General features: G+C 61.0%; 2 protein-coding genes across 2 annotated transcripts; one reads left to right on the top strand and one right to left on the bottom strand.

The window, feature by feature from the left end:
• The first annotated feature begins 431 nt into the window (after positions 1-431).
• On the top strand, positions 432-16,473 carry LOC142028466 (leucine-rich repeat LGI family member 4-like). Its single transcript, XM_075022300.1, has 9 exons — positions 432-661; positions 4,622-4,693; positions 6,263-6,334; positions 7,844-7,915; positions 8,872-8,943; positions 10,545-10,714; positions 11,075-11,239; positions 12,516-13,024; positions 14,158-16,473. The coding sequence occupies exons 1-9, from the start codon at positions 432-434 to the stop codon at positions 14,458-14,460; spliced, it is 1,665 nt and encodes a 554-aa protein (XP_074878401.1). The 3' UTR covers positions 14,461-16,473.
• Position 16,474: 1 nt separating this feature from the next.
• On the bottom strand, positions 16,475-19,400 carry LOC142028465 (FXYD domain-containing ion transport regulator 3-like; the record flags this gene model as incomplete). Its single annotated transcript, XM_075022299.1, has 6 exons — positions 16,475-16,623; positions 16,727-16,770; positions 17,494-17,524; positions 18,327-18,401; positions 18,919-18,942; positions 19,365-19,400. Coding segments are annotated over 6 exons (230 nt in total), but the record flags the coding sequence as incomplete, so codon positions are not given.
• Between the last annotated feature and the right edge of the window lie 278 nt (positions 19,401-19,678).

Below are 19,678 nucleotides of genomic sequence, written 5' to 3'. Positions count from 1 at the left end.
GGGGGGAATTTTGGGCGGGGGGGGAAATTTTGTGGGGGGGAAATTTTAGGGGGAAATTTCGGGGGGGCGGTTTTTTTGGGGGGGGTAGTTTGGGCGGGGCGGATTTGGGGGGGTAAATTTGGGGGGGCGGTTTGTGGGGGTAAATTTGGGGGGTAATTGGAGGGTTTTTGGGGGGGTCAGTTTTAGGGGGTATTTAGGGGGGTAGATTTGGGAGGGGGGTAGATTTGGGGGGGTAGACGGGGGGCAGTTTGGGGGGGCAAATTTGGAGGGGCAAATTTGGGGGGGCAGTTGTAGGGTTTTTTGGGGGGGTCGGTTTTGGGGGGGTAGATTTGGGGGGGCAGATTTTCGAGGGGGGGCAGATTTGGGAGGGGGCAGATTTGAGGGGGGGCAGATTTCAGGGAGGGGGCATTTAGGAAGGGGAGGGGGTGGCCATGGAGGTGGGGGGGGGCTGCGGGGCCCCCCCGCTCCTGTTGTTTCTCTTACTGGTCGGACTGGGAGGAACTGGGGGGGTTATTCCGGGAGGGGGGGGTAGTTTTTTTTTAGGGGGGGGTATCCGGGGGGGCAAAAACTGTCCGGGGGGGTGCGACTGTGACCGAGAGGGGGCTCTTTGCCGGGGGGGGGCTGGGCTGCCCCGGGGGCTGTCCCCCCGCCTGGCTACGCTGTGAGTGACCCCCCCCACCCCACCCATCAACCCCCCCCACCCTTGGGACCCCCCCATGGGACCCCCCAACCATGGGACCCCCCCCATGGGAGCCCCCCACTCTTGGGACCCCCCCATGGGACCCCCCACCCACCCATGGACCCCCCCACCCATGGGACTTCCCCCCCCATGGGACCTCCCCACCCTTGGGACCCCCCCATGGGACCCCCCCCATGGCACCCCCCAATGAGACCCCCCACCCATGGGACCCCCCCTATGGGACACCCTACCCACCCATGGGACCCCCCCCCATAGGACCTCCCCAATGGGACCCCCCACCCACCCATGGGACCCCCCAATGGGACCCCCCCACCCATAGGACCCCCCCATGGGACCACCCCACCCACACATGGACCCCCCCACCCATGGGACTCCCCCCATCCATAGGAGCCCCCATGGGACCCCCCCACCCTTGGGACCCCCCCATGGGACCCCCCACCCACCCATGAGACCCCCCCCACCCATGGGAACCCCCCACAGGACCCCCCCACCCAGGGGACCCCCCTATGGGACCCCCCACACACACACCCATAGGACCCCCCACCCATGGGACCCCCCCCCCCAGGACCCCCCCCGGGATTCCCCCCCCGAAGCCCCGCCCCCGCCGTGGGCACCCCTGACGTCATCCCGGGAAGCCCCGCCCTCCCCCTCCTTCTGCGCGGGAAAGGACTGGGACCAGTGCGGGGGGGGGAACTGGGACCAGTGGGGGGGGGGGGCTGGGGAGGGGGTGGGGGGGGTATGGGGCTGGTTTTGCCCAGTTTAGCCCAGTTCAGGATTGGTTTAGCCCTGGTTTATCCCAGTTTATCCCAGTTCAGGATTGGTTTAGCCCTGGTTTCTCCCAGTTTAGCCCAGTACAGGATTGGTTTAGCCCTGGTTTATCCCAGTTTAGCCCAGTTCAGGCCTCGTTTAGCCCTGGTTTCTCCCAGTTTAGCCCAGTTCAGGACTGGTTTAGCTCTGGTTTATCCCAGTTTAGCCCAGTTCAGGATTGGTTTAGCCCTGGTTTCTCCCAGTTTAGCCCAGTTCAGGATTGGTTTAGCTCTGGTTTCTCCCAGTTTATCCCAGTTCAGGATTGGTTTAGCTCTGGTTTCTCCCAGTTTAGCCCAGTTCAGGATTGGTTTAGCCCTGGTTTCTCCCAGTTTATCCCAGTACAGGATTGGTTTAGCCCTGGTTTATCCCAGTTTAGCCCAGTTCAGGCCTCGTTTAGCCCTGGTTTCTCCCAGTTTAGCCCAGTTCAGGACTGGTTTAGCTCTGGTTTATCCCAGTTTAGCCCAGTTCAGGACTGGTTTAGCTCTGCTTTCTCCCAGTTTAGCCCAGTTCAGGACTGGTTTGGCTCTGGTTTCTCCCCGTTTGGTACTGGTTTAGCCCAGTTCAGCCCTGGTTTCTCCCAGTTTAGCCCAGCTCAGGACTGGTTTAGCCCTGGTTTCTCCCAGTTTAGGAGTGGTTTGGGCTGGTTTCTCCCAGTTTGGTACTGGTTTAGCCCTAGTTTCTCCCAGTTTAGGACTGCATTGGCACAGTTTAGCCCAGTTTTGCCCCACTTCTTCCCAGTTTAGACCAGTTCAGGATGGGTTTGGACCAGTTTGATCCTGGTTTGGCCCAGTTCAGCCCTGGTTTCTCCCAGTTTAGGACTGCATTGGCACAGTTTAGCCCAGTTTTGCCCCACTTCTTCCCAGTTTAGACCAGTTCAGGATGGGTTTGGACCAGTTTGATCCTGGTTTGGCCCAGTTCAGCCCTGGTTTCTCCCAGTTTAGCCCAGTTCAGGACTGGTTTGGCTCTGGTTTCAACCAGTTTAGCCCAGTTCAGGACTGGTTTGGCTCTGGTTTCAACCAGTTTAGGAGTGGTTTGGGCTGGTTTCTCCCAGTTTGGTACTGGTTTCTCCCAGTTTAGGACTGCATTGGCACAGTTTAGCCCAGTTCAGGACTGGTGTAGCTCTGCTTTCTCCCAGTTTAGCCCAGTTCAGGACTGGTTTAGCTCTGCTTTCTCCCAGTTGGGGAGTGGTTTGGGCTGGTTTCTCCCAGTTTGGTACTGGTTTAGCCCGGTTTAGTCCTGGTTTCTCCCAGTTTAGCCCAGTTCAGGACTGGTTTAGCCCTGGTTTCTCCCAGTTTAGGAGTGGTTTGGGCTGGTTTCTCCCAGTTTGGTACTGGTTTAGCCCTGGTTTCTCCCAGTTTAGGACTGCATTGGCACAGTTTAGCCCAGTTTTGCCCCGCTTCTTCCCAGTTTAGACCAGTTCAGGATGGGTTTGGACCAGTTTGATCCTGGTTTGGCCCAGTTCAGCTCTGGTTTCTCCCAGTTTAGCCCAGTTCAGGATTGGTTTAGCTCTGGTTTCTCCCAGTTTAGCCCAGTTCAGGCCTGGTTTAGCTCTGGTTTATCCCAGTTTAGCCCAGTTCAGGACTGGTTTGGCTCTGGTTTCTCCCAGTTTAGGAGTGGTTTGGGCTGGTTTCTCCCAGTTTGGTACTGGTTTAGCCCAGTTCAGCCCTGGTTTCTCCCAGTTTAGCCCAGTTCAGGACTGGTTTAGCCCTGTTTTCAACCAGTTTAGCCCAGTTCAGGACTGGTTTGGCTCTGGTTTCTCCCAGTTTAGCCCAGTTCAGGACTGGTTTGGCTCTGGTTTCTCCCAGTTTAGGAGTGGTTTGGGCTGGTTTCTCCCAGTTTGGTACTGGTTTCTCCCAGTTTAGGACTGCATTGGCACAGTTTAGCCCAGTTCAGGACTGGTGTAGCTCTGCTTTCTCCCAGTTTAGCCCAGTTCAGGACTGGTTTAGCTCTGCTTTCTCCCAGTTGGGGAGTGGTTTGGGCTGGTTTCTCCCAGTTTGGTACTGGTTTAGCCCGGTTTAGTCCTGGTTTCTCCCAGTTTAGCCCAGCTCAGGACTGGTTTAGCCCTGGTTTCTCCCAGTTTAGGAGTGGTTTGGGCTGGTTTCTCCCAGTTTGGTACTGGTTTAGCCCTGGTTTCTCCCAGTTTAGGACTGCATTGGCACAGTTTAGCCCAGTTTTGCCCCGCTTCTTCCCAGTTTAGACCAGTTCAGGATGGGTTTGGACCAGTTTGATCCTGGTTTGGCCCAGTTCAGCCCTGGTTTCTCCCAGTTTAGCCCAGTTCAGGACTGGCTTGGCCCAGTTTAGCCTCGGTTTCTCCCAGTTTAGAGCGGTTTGGGACTGGCTTGGCCCAGTGTTGCCCAGTTTGGGTTTAGCCCAGTCTGGCCCTGGTTTGGACCAGTTTCCCCCAGTTTAGCCCTGGTTTCTCCCAGTTGAGGAGTGGTTTGGCCCGGTTTCTCCCAGTTTGGTACTGGTTTAGCCTGGTTTGGCTCAGTTTAGCCCTGGTTTCTCCCAGTTTAGACCAGTTTGGGACTGGATTGGCCCAGTTTAGAGCAGTTTGGGTTTGACCCAGTCTGGCCCTGGTTTGGACCAGTTTAGCCCTGGTTTCTCCCAGTTCAGGACGTGTTTGGCCTGGTCTATCACTAGTTTGGCCCAGTTTAGCCCTCGTTTCTCCCAGTGTAGCCCAGTTCAGGGCTGATTTGGCCCAGTTTGGTCTTGGTTTGGTCCAGTTTGTCTCAGTCTGGCACTGGTTTGGCCCAGTTTAGCTCTCGTTTCTCCCAGTTTAGACTAGCTCAGGACTGGTTTGGCCCAGCTTGGCCCTGATCTGGCCCAGTCTGTCACTGGTTTGGCCCAGTTTGGCCCAGTTTAGCTCTTATTTCCCCCAGTTTGGCCCAGTTCAGGGCTGATTTGGCCCAGTTTGGTCCTGGTTTGGTCCAGTTTAGCCCAGTTCAGGAACATTTTGTCCCAGTTCGGGAACATTTTGTCCTAGTTTAGCCCAATTTGGTCCTGCCCTCTCCCAGTTTAGCCCAGTTCAGAGCTCTTTTTGTCCCAGTTGAGCCCAGTTCGACACCTGTTTCCCCCAGTCTGGCCCAGTTTGGCCCAGTTCAGTCCCGTTTGCAGGTCCCTGGTGCGGTGGCACATCGATGTCCTGGGCGAGGGCAGCTTCCGTGACACCCCGGCCCTGCAGCTGCTGTAAGGTCCCCAACGTGTCTCCAACGTGTCCCCAATTTGTCCCCAAGGTCCCCACCCTGTCCCATTGGTGTCCCCATGGTCCCCAACGTGTCCCCACTATGTCCCCAAGGTCCCCATGGTGTCCCCAGCATGTCCCCGTGGTGTCCCCATGGTGTCCCCAAGGTCCCCACTGCCATCCCCACCATGTCCCCGAGGTCCCCATGGTGTCCCCATGGTGTCCCCAAGGTCCCCATGCCATCTCCAATGCGTCCCCAAGGTCCCCATGGTGTCCCCAACATGTCCCCAAGGTCCCCACGGTGTCCCCACGGTGTCCCCATGATGTCCCCATGGTGTCCCCATGATGTTCCCATAGTGTCCCCAAGGTCCCCATGCCATCCCCAATGTGTCCCCAAGGTCCCCATGGTGTCCCCAACATGTCCCCAAGGTCCCCATGGTGTCCCCAAGGTCCTCATGCCATCCCCAACGTGTCCCCGAGGTCCCCATGGTGTCCCCATGGCGTTCCCATGATGTCCCCATGGTGTCCCCATGATGTCCCCATAGTGTCCCCAAGGTCCCCATGCCATCCCCAATGTGTCCCCAAGGTCCCCATGGTGTCCCCAAGGCTCCCATGCCATCTCCAATGCGTCCCCAAGGTCCCCATGGTGTCCCCAACATGTCCCCAAGGTCCCCATGCCACCCCCAATGTGTCCCCATGCTGTCCCCATGCTGTCCCCAAGGTCCCCATGGTGTCCCCATGGTGTCCCCAAGGTCCCCACACCATCCCCACCATGTCCCCAAGGTCCCCATGCCATCCCCAAGGTCCCCATGGTGTTCCCATGGTGTCCCCAAGGTCCCCACACCATCCCTAACGTGTCCCCAAGCCATCCCCAGCATGTCCCCGAGGTCCCCATGGTGTCCCCGAGGTCCCCACTGCCATCCTCACCATGTCCCTGAGGTCCCCGTGGTGTCCCCACCATGTCCCCAAGGTCCCCATGGTGTCCCCAAGGTCCCCATGCCATCCCCAGCACATTCCTGAGGTCCCCATGGTGTCCCCAAGGTCCCCACTGCCATCCCCAACATGTCCCCAAGGTCCCCATGGTGTCCCCAAGGTCCTCATGCCATCCCCAACATGTCCCCGAGGTCCCCATGGTGTCCCCATGGCGTCCCCATGGTGTCCCCAAGGTCTCCATGATGTCCCCACCATGTCCCTGTGGTCCCCATGGTGTCCCCATGGTGTCCCCAAGGTCCCCACTGCCATCCCCAACACGTCCCCAAGGTCCCCCTGCCATTCCCACCACGTCCCTGAGGTCCCCGTGGTGTCCCCAACACGTCCCCAAGGTCCCCATGGTGTCCCCAAGGTCCCCCTGCCATCCCCACCACGTCCCCAAGGTCCCCATGGTGTCCCCACCATGTCCCCACCATGTCCCCAAGGTCCCCATGGTGTCCCCAAGCCCCCTGATGGTGGCTCCGAGGGTGTCCTTAAGGTCCCCAAGGTGTCCCCAAGGCCCCCGGGGGGTCCCCCAAGTGTCCCCAAAGTCCCCCGAGATCCTCCAGGGTGTCCCCAGGGGTGGCAGTGGGGTGTCCCCACAGGTTGGTCACTGCTGGGCGCCTGGGGACCATCGGGGATGGGGCCTTTGCCGGGCTGGCGCTGCTGGAATACTTGTGAGTAGGACTGGGAGGGACTGGGAGGGGACTGGGAGATACTGGGAGATACTGGGAGGGGACTGGGATGCACTGGGAGACACTGGGAGGGACTGTGGGAGCACTGGGCCGTACTGGGAGGCACTGGGAAGGGACTGAGAGGCAAGGGGGGGCCACTGGGCTGTATTGGGAGGGGACTGGGAGGCACTGGGAGGAGACTGGGAGACACTGGGAGGGGATTGAAAGGCACTGGGAGGGCACTGGGAGGGACTGTGGGAGCACTGGGCTGTACTGGGAGGCACTGGGAAGGGACTGAGAGGCAAGGGGGGGCCACTGGGCTGTATTGGGAGGGGACTGGGAGGCACTGGGAGGCACTGGGAGGGGACTGGGAGATACTGGGAGGCACTGGGAGGGGACTGAGAGGCACTGGGAGGCACTGGGAGGGGACTGGGAGGCACTGGGAGGGGATTGAAAGGCACTGGGAGGCACTGGGAGGGGACTGGGAGGCACTGGGAGACACTGGGAGGCACTGGGAGGGGACTGGGATGCACTGGGAGGGGACTAAGAGAGGACTGGGAGGCACTGGGAGGGGACTAGGAGAGGACTGGGAGGCACTGGGAGACACTGGGAGGGGACTGGGAGGCACTGGGAGGGGATTGAAAGGCACTGGGAGGCACTGGGAGGGGACTGGGAGGGACTGTGGGAGCACTGGGCCGTACTGGGAGGCACTGGGAAGGGACTGAGAGGCAAGGGGGGGCCACTGGGCTGTATTGGGAGGGGACTGGGAGGCACTGGGAGGAGACTGGGAGACACTGGGAGGGGATTGAAAGGCACTGGGAGGCACTGGGAGGGACTGTGGGAGCACTGGGAGACACTGGGAGGGCACTGGGAGGGACTGTGGGAGCACTGGGCTGTACTGGGAGGCACTGGGAAGGGACTGAGAGGCAAGGGGGGGCCACTGGGTTTTATTGGGAGGGGACTGGGAGGCACTGGGCTGTATTGGGAGGGGGCTGGGAGGCACAGGGGAGGGACTGGGAGGGCACTGGGCTTTACTGGGAGGGACTGGGAGGCACTAGGGAGGGACTGCGGGGGACGCTGGGCTGTACTGGGAGGCACTGGGATGTACTGGAAGGCACTGGTGGGGGGGCTGGGAGGCACTAGGGAGCGATTGAGGGGACACTGGGCTGTACTGGGAAAAACTGGGCGGGGGATGAGGGGGGCACTGGGACTGGGGGGCACTGGAAGGGACACTGGGGTGTACTGGGAGGGACACCAGTGGGCACTGGAGTATACTGGGAGACACTGAGAGCCACTGGGATTTACTGGGGGCACTGGGAAGGACACTGGGGTGTACTGGGAGGCACTGGGGGCCACTGGGATTTACTGGGGGGGACACCAGTGGGCACTGGAGTATACTGGGAGACACTGGGGGAGACTGGGGAGGGCATGGGAGGTACTGGGAGGGTAAGTGGGGAGGGACTGGGCCATACTGGGATATACTGGTGGTGGCAGCGGTGCTGGTGTCCCCAGGTTCATTGAGGACAACGAGGTGGGGACGATCGCCCCCACGGCGCTGCGGGGGCTGCGGGGGCTGCTCTACCTGTGAGTGACACTGGGACACACTGGGACAAACTGGGAAGGCCCTTGGGGACACTGGGGACACACTGGGACACACTGGGGACACTGGGGATGCCTCTGGGACCACTGGGGACACACTGGGGAAACTGGGGATGCCCTTGGGGACGCCCTTGGGGACACTGGGAACACACTGGGACACACTGGGGACACTGGGAACAGCCCAGGGACACCCTGGGGGACACTGGGGACGCCCCGGGACCACCCCAGGGACACCTTGGCACACTGGGGACACACTGGGACACACTGGGGACACACTGGGGACACACTGGGACACACTGGGACATACTGGGAAGGCCCTTGGGGACACTGGGGACACACTGGGACACACTGGGACATCCCTAGGGACACCTTGGGACACTGGGGATGCCCCTGGGGACACTGGGGACACACTGGGACACACTGGGACACACTGGGACATCTCTAGGGACACCTTGGGACACTGGGGATGCCTTTGGGGACACTGGGGACACACTGGGACACACGGGGACACACTGGGACATCTCTAGGGACACCGGGGACACTGGGGATGCCTTTGGGGACACTGGGGACACACTGGGACACACTGGGGACACACTGGGACACACTGGGACATCCCTAGGGACACCTTGGGACACTGGGGATGCCCCTGGGGACACACTGCGGACACTGGGATTGCCCTTGGGGACACTGGGGACACACTGGGAACCCCTCGGGGACATCCCTAGGGACACCTTGGGGACATTAGGGCCACCCTGGGGACTCGATGGGACACCTTTGGGACACCTTTGGGACACCTTCGTCATACTGGGGACAGCTGGGGAGACGCTGGGCCACCTTGGGGACACTGGGGACAGGCTGGGGGCCCCCCACGGGACCCCCCCGTGTCCCCACGTCCCCCTGTCCCCGTGTCCCCGTGTCCTGATGTCCCCGTGTCCCCGCAGGAGTTTGGCCAACAACCGGCTGGAGACGCTGCCCCGGGGCCTCTTCCAGGGGTTGGAGACGTTGACCCAGCTGTGGGTGACACAGGGACATGGCGGGGGGGGACGAGGGACACGGAGGGATGGGGGGGACATAGGGGATGAGGGGACTTGGGGACATGGGGGGAGATGGGGGGAGATGGGACGTGGGGACGTGGAGGGACATATGGACATGGGGGGACATTGGGGACATGGAGGACATGGGGACATGGGGGACATTGGGGGACACGGGGGATGTTGGGGGACATCGGGGACATGGGGACATTGGGGGGACATGGAGGGACATTGGGGACATGGAGGACTTGGGGACATTGGGGACATGGGGGACATATGGACATGGGGGGACATGGTGTGACATGGGGGACTTGGGGACATGGGGGGACATGGAGGGACATGGAGGACTTGGGGGGACTTGGGTACATGGAGGGACATGGAGGACTTGGGGACATTGGGGACACTGGGGGACATGGAGAACGTGGGGACATGGGGACACGGGGACATGGGGGGACATTGGGGACATGGAGGACTTGGGGACATGGAGGGACACAGGGGGACATGGGGGGACATGGAGGGCACGGTGGGACATGGGGGGACATGGGGGACATGGGGGACATGGAGGGACATTGAGGGACATGGGGCGACATGGAGGACTTGGGGACGGGGGGGACATATGGACGTGGGGGGACATGGAAGACTTGGGGACATGGGGGGACGTGGAGACATGGAGGGACATTGGGGGGACATAGGGACATGGAGGACTTGGGGACAGGGGGGGACATTGGGGACATGGAAGACTTGGGGACATGGGGGGACATTGGGGGGACATTGGGGACATTGGGGATGTTGAGGGACATCAGGGACATGGGGACCAGGGGGCATTGGGGACGTTGGGGGACATCGGGGACATGGAGGGACATTGGGGGGACATAGGGACATGGAGGACTTGGGGACAGGGGGGGACATTGGGGACATGGAAGACTTGGGGACATGGGGGGACATTGGGGGGACATTGGGGACATTGGGGATGTTGAGGGACATCAGGGACATGGGGACCAGGGGGCATTGGGGACGTTGGGGGACATCGGGGACATGGAGGGACATTGGGGGGCATGGGGGACATGGAGGGACATATGGACATGGGGGGACGTTGGGGTCATGGAAGACTTGGGGACATGGGGGACATGGAGAACATGGGGACATGGGGACACAGGGGACATGGGGGGACATTGAGGGGCATGGGGGGACATATGGACATGGGGGGACATGGGGACATATGGGGGACTTGGGGACGTTGGGGACACGGGGGGACATGGAGAACGTGGGGGGACGTTGGGGTCATGGAGGACATGGGGGGACATTGGGGACACGGGAGACATTGGGGTCATGGAGGACTTGGGGACATTTGGGACATGGGGGGACATTGGGGACATGGGGGGACATTGAGGGCACACGGGGGGACGTGGGTGACACCGCAGCGGCCACAAGCCTTTACTGGGAGCCCCTAGACTGTACTGGGAGCAACTGGAGCGAGCCACGGCGGGGTGGGGACACAACCCAGGGGTGGGGGGACATGAGGGTGCTGGGGGGGGGACCCCAGCACCCACCTGAGGGTGCTGGGATTGGGGGGGGGGGGACAGGGACCTGCGGGGGAACCCCTTCCAGTGCGACTGTCACCTGCGCTGGCTGATCAGCTGGTTGGGGAGCGTCACCCCCCCCGGAGAATTGGGGCGCTGCCGGGGACCCCCCCACCGCCAGGGGACCCCCCTGGCCCAGCTTCAACCCCGCGACTTCCACTGCCTCGTCTCCGGTACGGTGGTGTCCCCCCCCCCCATCCCAAATATCTGGGTGCCCCCCCAGTCCCAGACACCTGGGTGCCACCCAAATCCCAAATATCTGGGTGCCCCCCCAGTCCCAAACACTTGGGTCCCCCCCCCATCCCAAATATCTGGGTGACCCCCAGTCCTGGACACCTGGGTGCCCCCCCCTCCTGAATATCTGCCCCCCCCCCCCCAGTCCCAAATATCTGGGTGCCCCCCCAGTCCCAAATATTTGGGTCCCCTCCACTGTGTGCATGTGTGGGTGGGGTGTCGGGGGGGGGACAACACCCAGATATTTGGGAGCTGATGGGTGTCCGGGGGGGTGGGTGGGTGTGGGTGTCCCCCCCCAGAGCTGCGCCCCTTCCAGTCGTTGCCCTTCTCCTCGCTGGCGGCCGAACCCTTCGCCCTGGGGGGGCACCCGGGGGTGGCCCTGGCCCAACCCTTCGCCGGTGCCTGCGCCCTTTTGGAATGGGACCAGTTGGCCGGACGATTCCGGGCCCCCACCATCATCAACGGTGAGTCCCAGTATCCCAAAATCCAGCCCGGTATGGAGAAAAACAGGAAAAAAAAAATAAAAATTTGGGAGGGAGTCCAAAAACGGTCAGGGAGGGGTCCAGAAATGAGCTGAAAGACTTGGAAAATGGGCTGAGGAACCTCAAAAATAGCATGAACACCAAAAAAATGTCCTGGTGGAGCCCAAACCACTCCAAAACCGGCCTGGGGGACCCAAAAAATGGTCTGAGGAAGCTCAAAAATGTTCTAAGGAACCTCAAAAAATGACCCGGAGGTCCTAAAAAATGCCCTTGGGGACTCAAAACCCATGTTATCAACCCAAAAATGGCCTGGAGGACCCCCAAAATGGTCTGAGGAACCTCAAAAATGACCTGGAGGTCCTCAAAAATGCCCTTGGGGACTCAAAACCCATGCTGTCACCCCAAAATGGCCTGGAGGACCCCAAAATGGTCTGAGGAACCTCAAAAATAATCTGAGGGACCTCCAAAAATGCCCTGGAAGACCCCCAAAATGCCCTGAGAACCTCCAAAAATGCCCTGGAAGACCCCAAAATGGTCTGAGGAACCTCAAAAATAGTCTGAGAACCTTAAAAATGCCCTGGAAGACCCCCAAAATGGTCTGAGAACCTCCAAAAATGCCCTGGAAGACCCCCAAAATGCCCTGAGAACCTCCAAAAATGCCCTGGAAGACCCCAAAAATGGTCTGAGGAACCTCAAAAATAATCTGAGGGACCTCCAAAAATGCCCTGGAAGACCCCCAAAATGCCCTGAGAACCTCCAAAAATGCCCTGGAAGACCCCAAAATGGTCTGAGGAACCTCAAAAATAGTCTGAGAACCTTAAAAATGCCCTGGAAGACCCCCAAAATGGTCTGAGAACCTCCAAAAATGCCCTGGAAGACCCCAAAGATGGTCTGAGGAACCTCCAAAAATGCCCTGGAAGACCCCCAAAATGGTCTGAGAACCTCCAAAAATGCCCTGGAAGACCCCAAAAATGGTCTGAGGAACCTCAAAAATAATCTGAGGGACCTCCAAAAATGCCCTGGAAGACCCCCAAAATGCCCTGAGAACCTCCAAAAATGCCCTGGAAGACCCCAAAGATGGTCTGAGGAACCTCCAAAAATGCCCTGGAAGACCCCCAAAATGCCCTGAGAACCTCCAAAAATGCCCCGGAAGCCCCCCGAAAAGTTCCGAAGAACCTCCCCAAATGCCGACAAACCCCCCAAAACGCCCTTTCCCTAACGCGCGCCCCCCCCCCCCCCCATCCTTGTCCCCCCCCAGGCTCGTCGCCGGTGGCCTGCCACCCCCTGCAACTGGGAGGGGCCTTGGTGGTGGTGGTGGCCCAACTGGGCGGCGGTTCGGCCGTCTGGCGCCGAGCCGGCGGTCCCGGCGCTCGTTTCGTCCGCTTGCAGGCGTTGGGCAACGGACGCTTGCGACGGCCCCACGCGGTGGCCAGCGCCCGCCTGGGAGGTCACTGGTACCTCGGGGTGGCCGATAGCTCCAAAGGTGGCACCAGCACCCTCTTCCGGTGGGGGGGGCGGGGTTTTTACCCCCACCAAGCTCTCCGACCCTGGCACCGGGACACCCACCTGGAATTTTTGGAGTTGGGCGGTCGACCGGCTTTGGTGGTCTGCAGCGGCACGCGGAGACCCTTGGTCTACCGGTGGAGCGGAGGGGTCTTCGCCCCCCACACCGATATCCCCCACGTCCCCGACGTCTACGCCGCCAAGCACTTCCGGCTGTGGGGTCACGTCTTCCTCTGCTTGACCCGTTTCTTGGGCGACGCCAAGGTGAGGGGGCGGGGCCGGGCGGGGCGGGTCTGGCGGCGTTACGTGGGCACCGGGGCCCACCAGGGTCGTGGGTCCGTGGGGGTTGTCGCGTGTTCGTTGGGGGTCTATCACCATCATGTGGTTATGGGGGGCCACCAGCATCGTGGGTCCGTGGTCATCACATGATCGTTGGGGTCTATCATCATCACGTGGTTATGGGGGGCCACCAGGGTCATGGGTCCGTGGGGTTCACCACCACCCAACCCAACCCTTCCCATCATGATCCAGCCCAACCATCCATTTCCAAGACGCCCACCACCCAACCCAACCCTTCCCACCATGATTGCAGCCCAACCAACCCTTTCCAAGATGCCCACCACCCAACCCAACCCTTCCCATGATGTCTACAACCCAACCAACCCTTTCCAAGATGCCCACCACCCAACCCAACCCTTCCCATAATAATCACAGCCTAACCAACCCTTTTGAAGATGCCCACCACACAACCCAACTCAACCCTTCCCACCATGATCGAACCCAACCAACTCTTTTCAAGACGCCCACCACCCAACCCAACCCTTCCCATGATGTCTACAACCCCAACAACCCTTTCCAAGACGCCCACCACCCAACCCAACCCTTCCCATCATGATCGCAACCCAACCAAATCTTTTCAAGATGCCCACCACCCAACTCAACCCTTCCCATGATGTCTACAACCCCAACAACCCTTTCCAAGACGTCCACCACCCAACCCAACCCTTCCCATCATGATTGCAACCCAACCCAACCCTTTTGAAGACGTCCACCACCCAACCCAACCCTTCCCATGATAATCACAGCCCAACCAAACCTTTCCAAGACGTCCACCACCCAACCCAACCCTTCCCATGATAATCACAGCTCAACCAACCCTTTCCAAGACGCCCACCACCCAACCCAACCCTTCCAACCATGATCGCAACCCAACCGACCCTTTCCAAGATGCCCACCACCCAACCCAACCCTTCCCATGATGACTACAACCCAACCAACCCTTTTGAAGATGCCCACCACCCAACCCAACCCTTCCCTACGATGACCACCACCCAACCTTCAGCTTCCTGTCCTCCCCACCACCCTCACCAACCCTTCCCACCGTTCCTTGCGTCCAGGTGATGCGTTGGGAAGGTTCCATGTTCCGGGAGGTGCAGCAGGTGCCGGCACGGGGTTCGATGGTCTTCCAACCGTTGGCGCTGGCCGGACAACGCTACGTGATCTTGGGCAACGACTACGCCCCCAGCCGCGTCTACCGCCTGGGCGCCGGCGGCCACCTGGAACCCGCCCAGGAGCTTTTGGCCGCCACGCCCCGCGCCTTCGCCCCTCTGTCCCTCGGTCACCGTCACTTTTTGGTGGCCTCCAGTTTCAAAGGGGCCACCCAGATCTACCGGCACGTCACCGTTGACTTGGGGTCTTGAGTTGACGCCCGAGCGGCACCTCGTGGGTGGAACCGGGTCCTCGAGGGGACGCGGGGACGTCGAGCGTCACGTCACCGGGGACCTTTGCGGCCGGAGGGGCGTGGGGACGTCAGCCACCGTGTCACTGGGTGCTTGAAGGACACGGGGACGTCGCGTCAGCGTGGATCCGGGTGCCCGAAGGGTGCGGGGACATCCACCGTGACATCGCCGTGGAGCTCCGTGCCTGAGGGACACGGGTTGTTGGCCACCGTGGGCTTGGGGACGCTGGCCACCGTGTCCATGTGGAGGTGGCGATGGCAGCTGCCACGGCACCTCGTCCCCTGCTGGTGTCACCAGATTGTCCCCAACCACTTACGTCACTCCTGGCCCTTCCCAGTGTCCCCATCCACCCAACGTTGTCCCCAGTGTCACCGTTAGCCCCACGCCAGCCCTGTCCCCAGTGTCACCATTGGCCCCACATCACCTTGTCACCTCCTGGTGCCACCATCTACCCAAGACCACCATCAACCTGATGCCACCATCACCTCCACATCAACTTGTCCCCTCCTGGTGCCACCATCAACCCCACCATCAACCCGATGTCCCCAAGGCCACCATCAACCCGATGCCACCATCGCCCCCATGTCACCCTGTCCCTTCCCGGTGCCACCATCTACCCAATGTCCCCAAGGCCACCATCAGCCCGATGTCAGCATTGCTCCCACGTCACCTTGTCACCTCCTGATGCCACCATCGCCCCCACGTCACCTTGTCCCCTCCTGGTGCCACCATCTACCCAATGTCCCCAAGGCCACCATCAACCTGATGTCACCACTGCCTTCACGTCATCTTGTCACCTCCTGGTGCCACCATCAACCCGATGTCACCATTGCCCCCATGTCACTTTGTCACCTCGTCACCTCCTGGTGCCACCATCTACCCAACGTCCCCAAGGCCACCATCTACCCGATGTCAACATTGCCCTCACATCACCTTGTCCCCTCCTGGTGCCACCATCTACCCAAGCCCACCATCAACCTGATGCCACCATCGCCCTCACGTCATCTTGTCACCTCCTGGTGCCACCATCTACCCGATGTCCCCAAGGCCACCATCAACCTGATGCCACCATCACCCTCACGTCACCTTGTCACCTCCTGGTGCCACCATCTACCCAAGGCCACCCACAACCCGAGGTCACCAGCGCCCCCACATCACCTTGTCACCTCCTGGTGCCACCATCTACCCGACATCCCCAAGGCCACCATCGGCCCGATGCCACCATTGCCCTCATGTCACCTTGTCACCTCCTGGTGCCACCGTCTATCTGATGTCCCCAAGGCCACCATCAACCTGATGTCACCACTGCCCTCACATCATCTTGTCACCTCCTGGTGCCACCATCAACCCGATGTCACCATTGCCCCCATGTCACTTTGTCACCTCGTCACCTCCTGGTGCCACCATCTACCCAACGTCCCCAAGGCCACCATCTACCCGATGTCAACATTGCCCTCACATCACCTTGTCCCCTCCTGGTGCCACCATCTACCCAAGCCCACCATCAACCTGATGCCACCATCACCCTCACGTCACCTTGTCACCTCCTGGTGCCACCATCTACTCGACGTCCCCAAGGCCACCATCAACCCGATGCCACCATCGCCCCCACATCACCTTGTCCCCTCCTGGTGCCACCATCTACCCAAGGCCACCCACAACCCGAGGTCACCAGCGCCCCCACGTCACCTTGTCACCTCCTGGTGCCACCATCTACCCGACGTCCCCAAGGCCACCATCAACCTGATGCCACCATCGCCCCCACATCACCTTGTCACCTCCTGGTGCCACCATCAACCCGATGCCACCATTGCCCCCACGTCACCTTGTCCCCTCCTGGTGCCACCATCTACCCGACGTCCCCAAGGCCACCATCGGCCCCTCATCCCCTCCTTGTCCCCCCTGATGCCACCACAGGGCACCCTCCCTCCCCAATAACCAATTTTACCTTTTTTAATAATTTTTTTTATTAATTTCCCCTTTTCTTGGATTTTTTTTGGGGGGGTTCACCCCCAAATAAACCCGCTTCTCCCTCACCCCCTCCTCCGCGTGTCACCGGGACGCCGGGGTCCCCCTTCTGGGGTTGGGGACACGTGGGGACACCTCAACACGTGCTGGTGGCTCCTATGAAGAGATTTTGGGGGGGGTCAGGGGGTGTCCGGACCCCGTGGGTGCCCCCCCACCCAGACCCATGGGTGGCCCGAGGGTGGCAGGTTGGGGACCTTACCGGGCCCAACGAGGTGGGACATCTCCGGAGGGGGACGGCGGTGGCTGCGGGAGGGGTCAAAGGGGGTTGGGACACTCCCATGTCCCCAGTGTCCCCCCCCCATGTCCATATGTCCCCCCATGTCCCCATGTCTCCATGTCACCCATGTCCTCCATGTTCTCCATGTCCCCAATGTCCCCAAGTCCTCCATGTCCCCAACGTCCCCCCATGTCCCCAATGTCCTCCATGTGTCCCCATGTCCATACGTCCCCCCAATGTCCCTCCATGTCCCCCAATGTCCCCCCGTGTCTCTATGTCCCCCCGCATCCATATGTCCCCCCATGTCCCCAAGTCCTCCATGTCCCCAATGTCCCCAAATCCTCCATGACCCCAATGTCCCTCCATGACCCCAATGTCCCTCCATGTCCCCCAATGTCCCCCCATGTCCCCATGTTCTCCATCTCACCCATGTCCTCCATATTCCCCATGTCCCCCATGTCCCCAACTCCTCCATGTCCCCATGTCCCCACGTTCTCCACGTCCCCCCAATGTCCCTCCACATCCCCCCATGTCCCTCCGTGTCCCCCCATGTCCCCACATTCTCCGTGTCCCCAACGTCCCCCCATGTCCCCAATATCCTCCACGTGTCTCCATGTCCATATGTCCCCCCATGTCCCCCCCAATGTCCCCCCATGTCCCCTTGTGTCCCCATGTCCCCACATTCTCCATGTCCCCCCCGTGTCCCCAATGTCCCCCCTATGTCCCCCCAATGTCCCCCCACGTCCCACCTGGCTTTTCTCCGACACTTGCACTTCCCACCTGGGAGGGGACACAAGAGGTGACGGGTGCTGGGGGGGGGGCGACGACACACATCACCCCCCCCTCAGGGGACATCCCTGGGGACCCCCCCCAAGTGACACAGGAACCCCCAAATGACACAGGGACCCCCCCAAGTGACACAGGGACCCCCCCAAGTGACAGAGTGACCCCTCCAAAAGACACAGGGACCCCCAAGTGACACAGGCCCCCCCCCAAATGACACAGGGACCCCCCCAAGTGACAGAGTGACCCCTCCAAAAGACACAGGGACCCCCAAGTGACACAGGCCCCCCCCCCAAATGACACAGGGACCCCCCCAAGTGACACAGGGACCCCCAAGTGACACAGGCCCCCCAAGTGACACAGCCCCCCCCCCAAATGACACAGGGACCCCCCCAAGTGACACAGGGACCCCCAAGTGACACAGGCCCCCCAAGTGACACAGCCCCCCCCCCAAATGACACAGGGACCCCCCCAAGTGACACAGAGACCCCCCCGAAGTGACACAGGGACCCCCCCAAATGACACAGTGAGCCCCTCAAATGACACAGGGACCCCCCCTAAGTGACACAGGCCCCCCCCCCAAATGACACAGGGACCCCCAAGTGACACAGGCCCCCCCCAAGTGACAGAGTGACCCCCCCCAAGTGACACAGGGACCCCCCAAATGACACAGGGCCCCCCCCAAGTGACACAGGGACCCCCCCAGGTGACACAAAGACCCCCCAAATGACACGGGGACCCCCCAAATGACACGGAGACCCCCCCAAATGACACGGGGACCCCCCCCGGTGACACTCACTGAGGAGGACGATGATGCCGATGACACAGAGGACGGCGGCCACCGACAGCCCCGCCACGCGCAGGCGGTGCCAGTCTGGGGGGGGGGGGACACACGACACAGACGGTGGGGACATCGCTGTCACCCCCCCCGGGGGACACCCCCCACCCCACTTTGGGGACACTCCTGCCACCCCCCGGGGACAACATTGTCACCCTTTTGGGGACAACCTTGTCGTCCCCCCCCCTTGGGGACAACTGTGTCACACTTTTGGGGACAACCCTGCCACCCCCCCCTTGGGGACAACATTGTCACCCCCCCAGGGACAACATTGTCCCCCCCCTTGGGGACAACCGTGTCACCCTTTTGGGGACACCCCATCCCCCCCCCTTGGGGACAACTTTGTCACCATTTTGGGGACAGCCCTGTCCCCCCCCTTGGGGACAACCTTGTCACCCCCCCTTGGGGACAACTGTGTCCCCCCCTTGGGGACAACCCTGTCACCCTTTTGGGGACACCCCTGTGTCCCCCCCCCTTGGGGACACCCCTGTGCCCCCCCCTCCCTTGGGGACACCCCTTTTGGGGACACCCCCGTCACCCGCATCCCACTCACCATACTGGAAGGGACTGGCGGCATCTGGTGGGGAGGGGGAGGAGTCAGAGGACACCTGGGTGTGTCCCCCCCTCCCGGGGGGGGGACACACCAGTATGGACGCCCCCGTATCCCAGTATCGCCCCCTCCCATTCCCAGTGTGACCTCATGCTACTCCCAGTACACCCCATCACTCCCAGTATGAATAGCTCTCATTCCCAGTATGGCTCCTCCCCACTCCCAGTATGACCCCCCCGCTCCCAGTATGACCCCCCCCGCTCCCAGTATAACCCCCCCCTCTCCCAGTATGGCCCTCCCGCTCCCCGTACGCCCCCCCCCACCCAGTATGAGCCCCCCCCCTCCCAGTATGACCCCTCCATTCCAGTCCAGCTCCCTCCCATTCCCAGTACAGGCCCTCCCCCCTCCCAGTTTGTCCCAGTTTGTCCCAGTTTGTCCCAGTCACTCACCAGGGTTGAGAGGGTTCCCTCTCGCCAGGGACAAAACTGGGGGGGGAGAGCAAAAACCAGTTGGGGAGACTCAGCTGACCCAGTGCCCCCCAGTTCCTCCCAGTTCCCCCAGTTCTGTCCCGGTAACCTCCGGTTCCCACCCAGTTCCCCTAATTCCCCCCCAATTCCTTCCCAGTTCCCCCCCCAATTCCCTCCCAGTTTCCCCCAGTTACCCCTTAAATGAACCTCAGTTTCCCACAGTTCCCTCCCAGTTTTCCCAGTTCTGCCTCGCAGTTCTCTCCAAGTTGCCCCCAGTTCCCTTCCAGTTTTCCCCA

This window comes from Buteo buteo, unplaced genomic scaffold, assembly GCF_964188355.1.
Source record: "Buteo buteo unplaced genomic scaffold, bButBut1.hap1.1 HAP1_SCAFFOLD_422, whole genome shotgun sequence".
Classification (NCBI taxonomy): domain Eukaryota; kingdom Metazoa; phylum Chordata; class Aves; order Accipitriformes; family Accipitridae; genus Buteo; species Buteo buteo.
The sequence above is the reverse complement of the archived record's forward strand: the minus strand, read 5'-3'. Positions and strand labels throughout refer to the sequence as shown.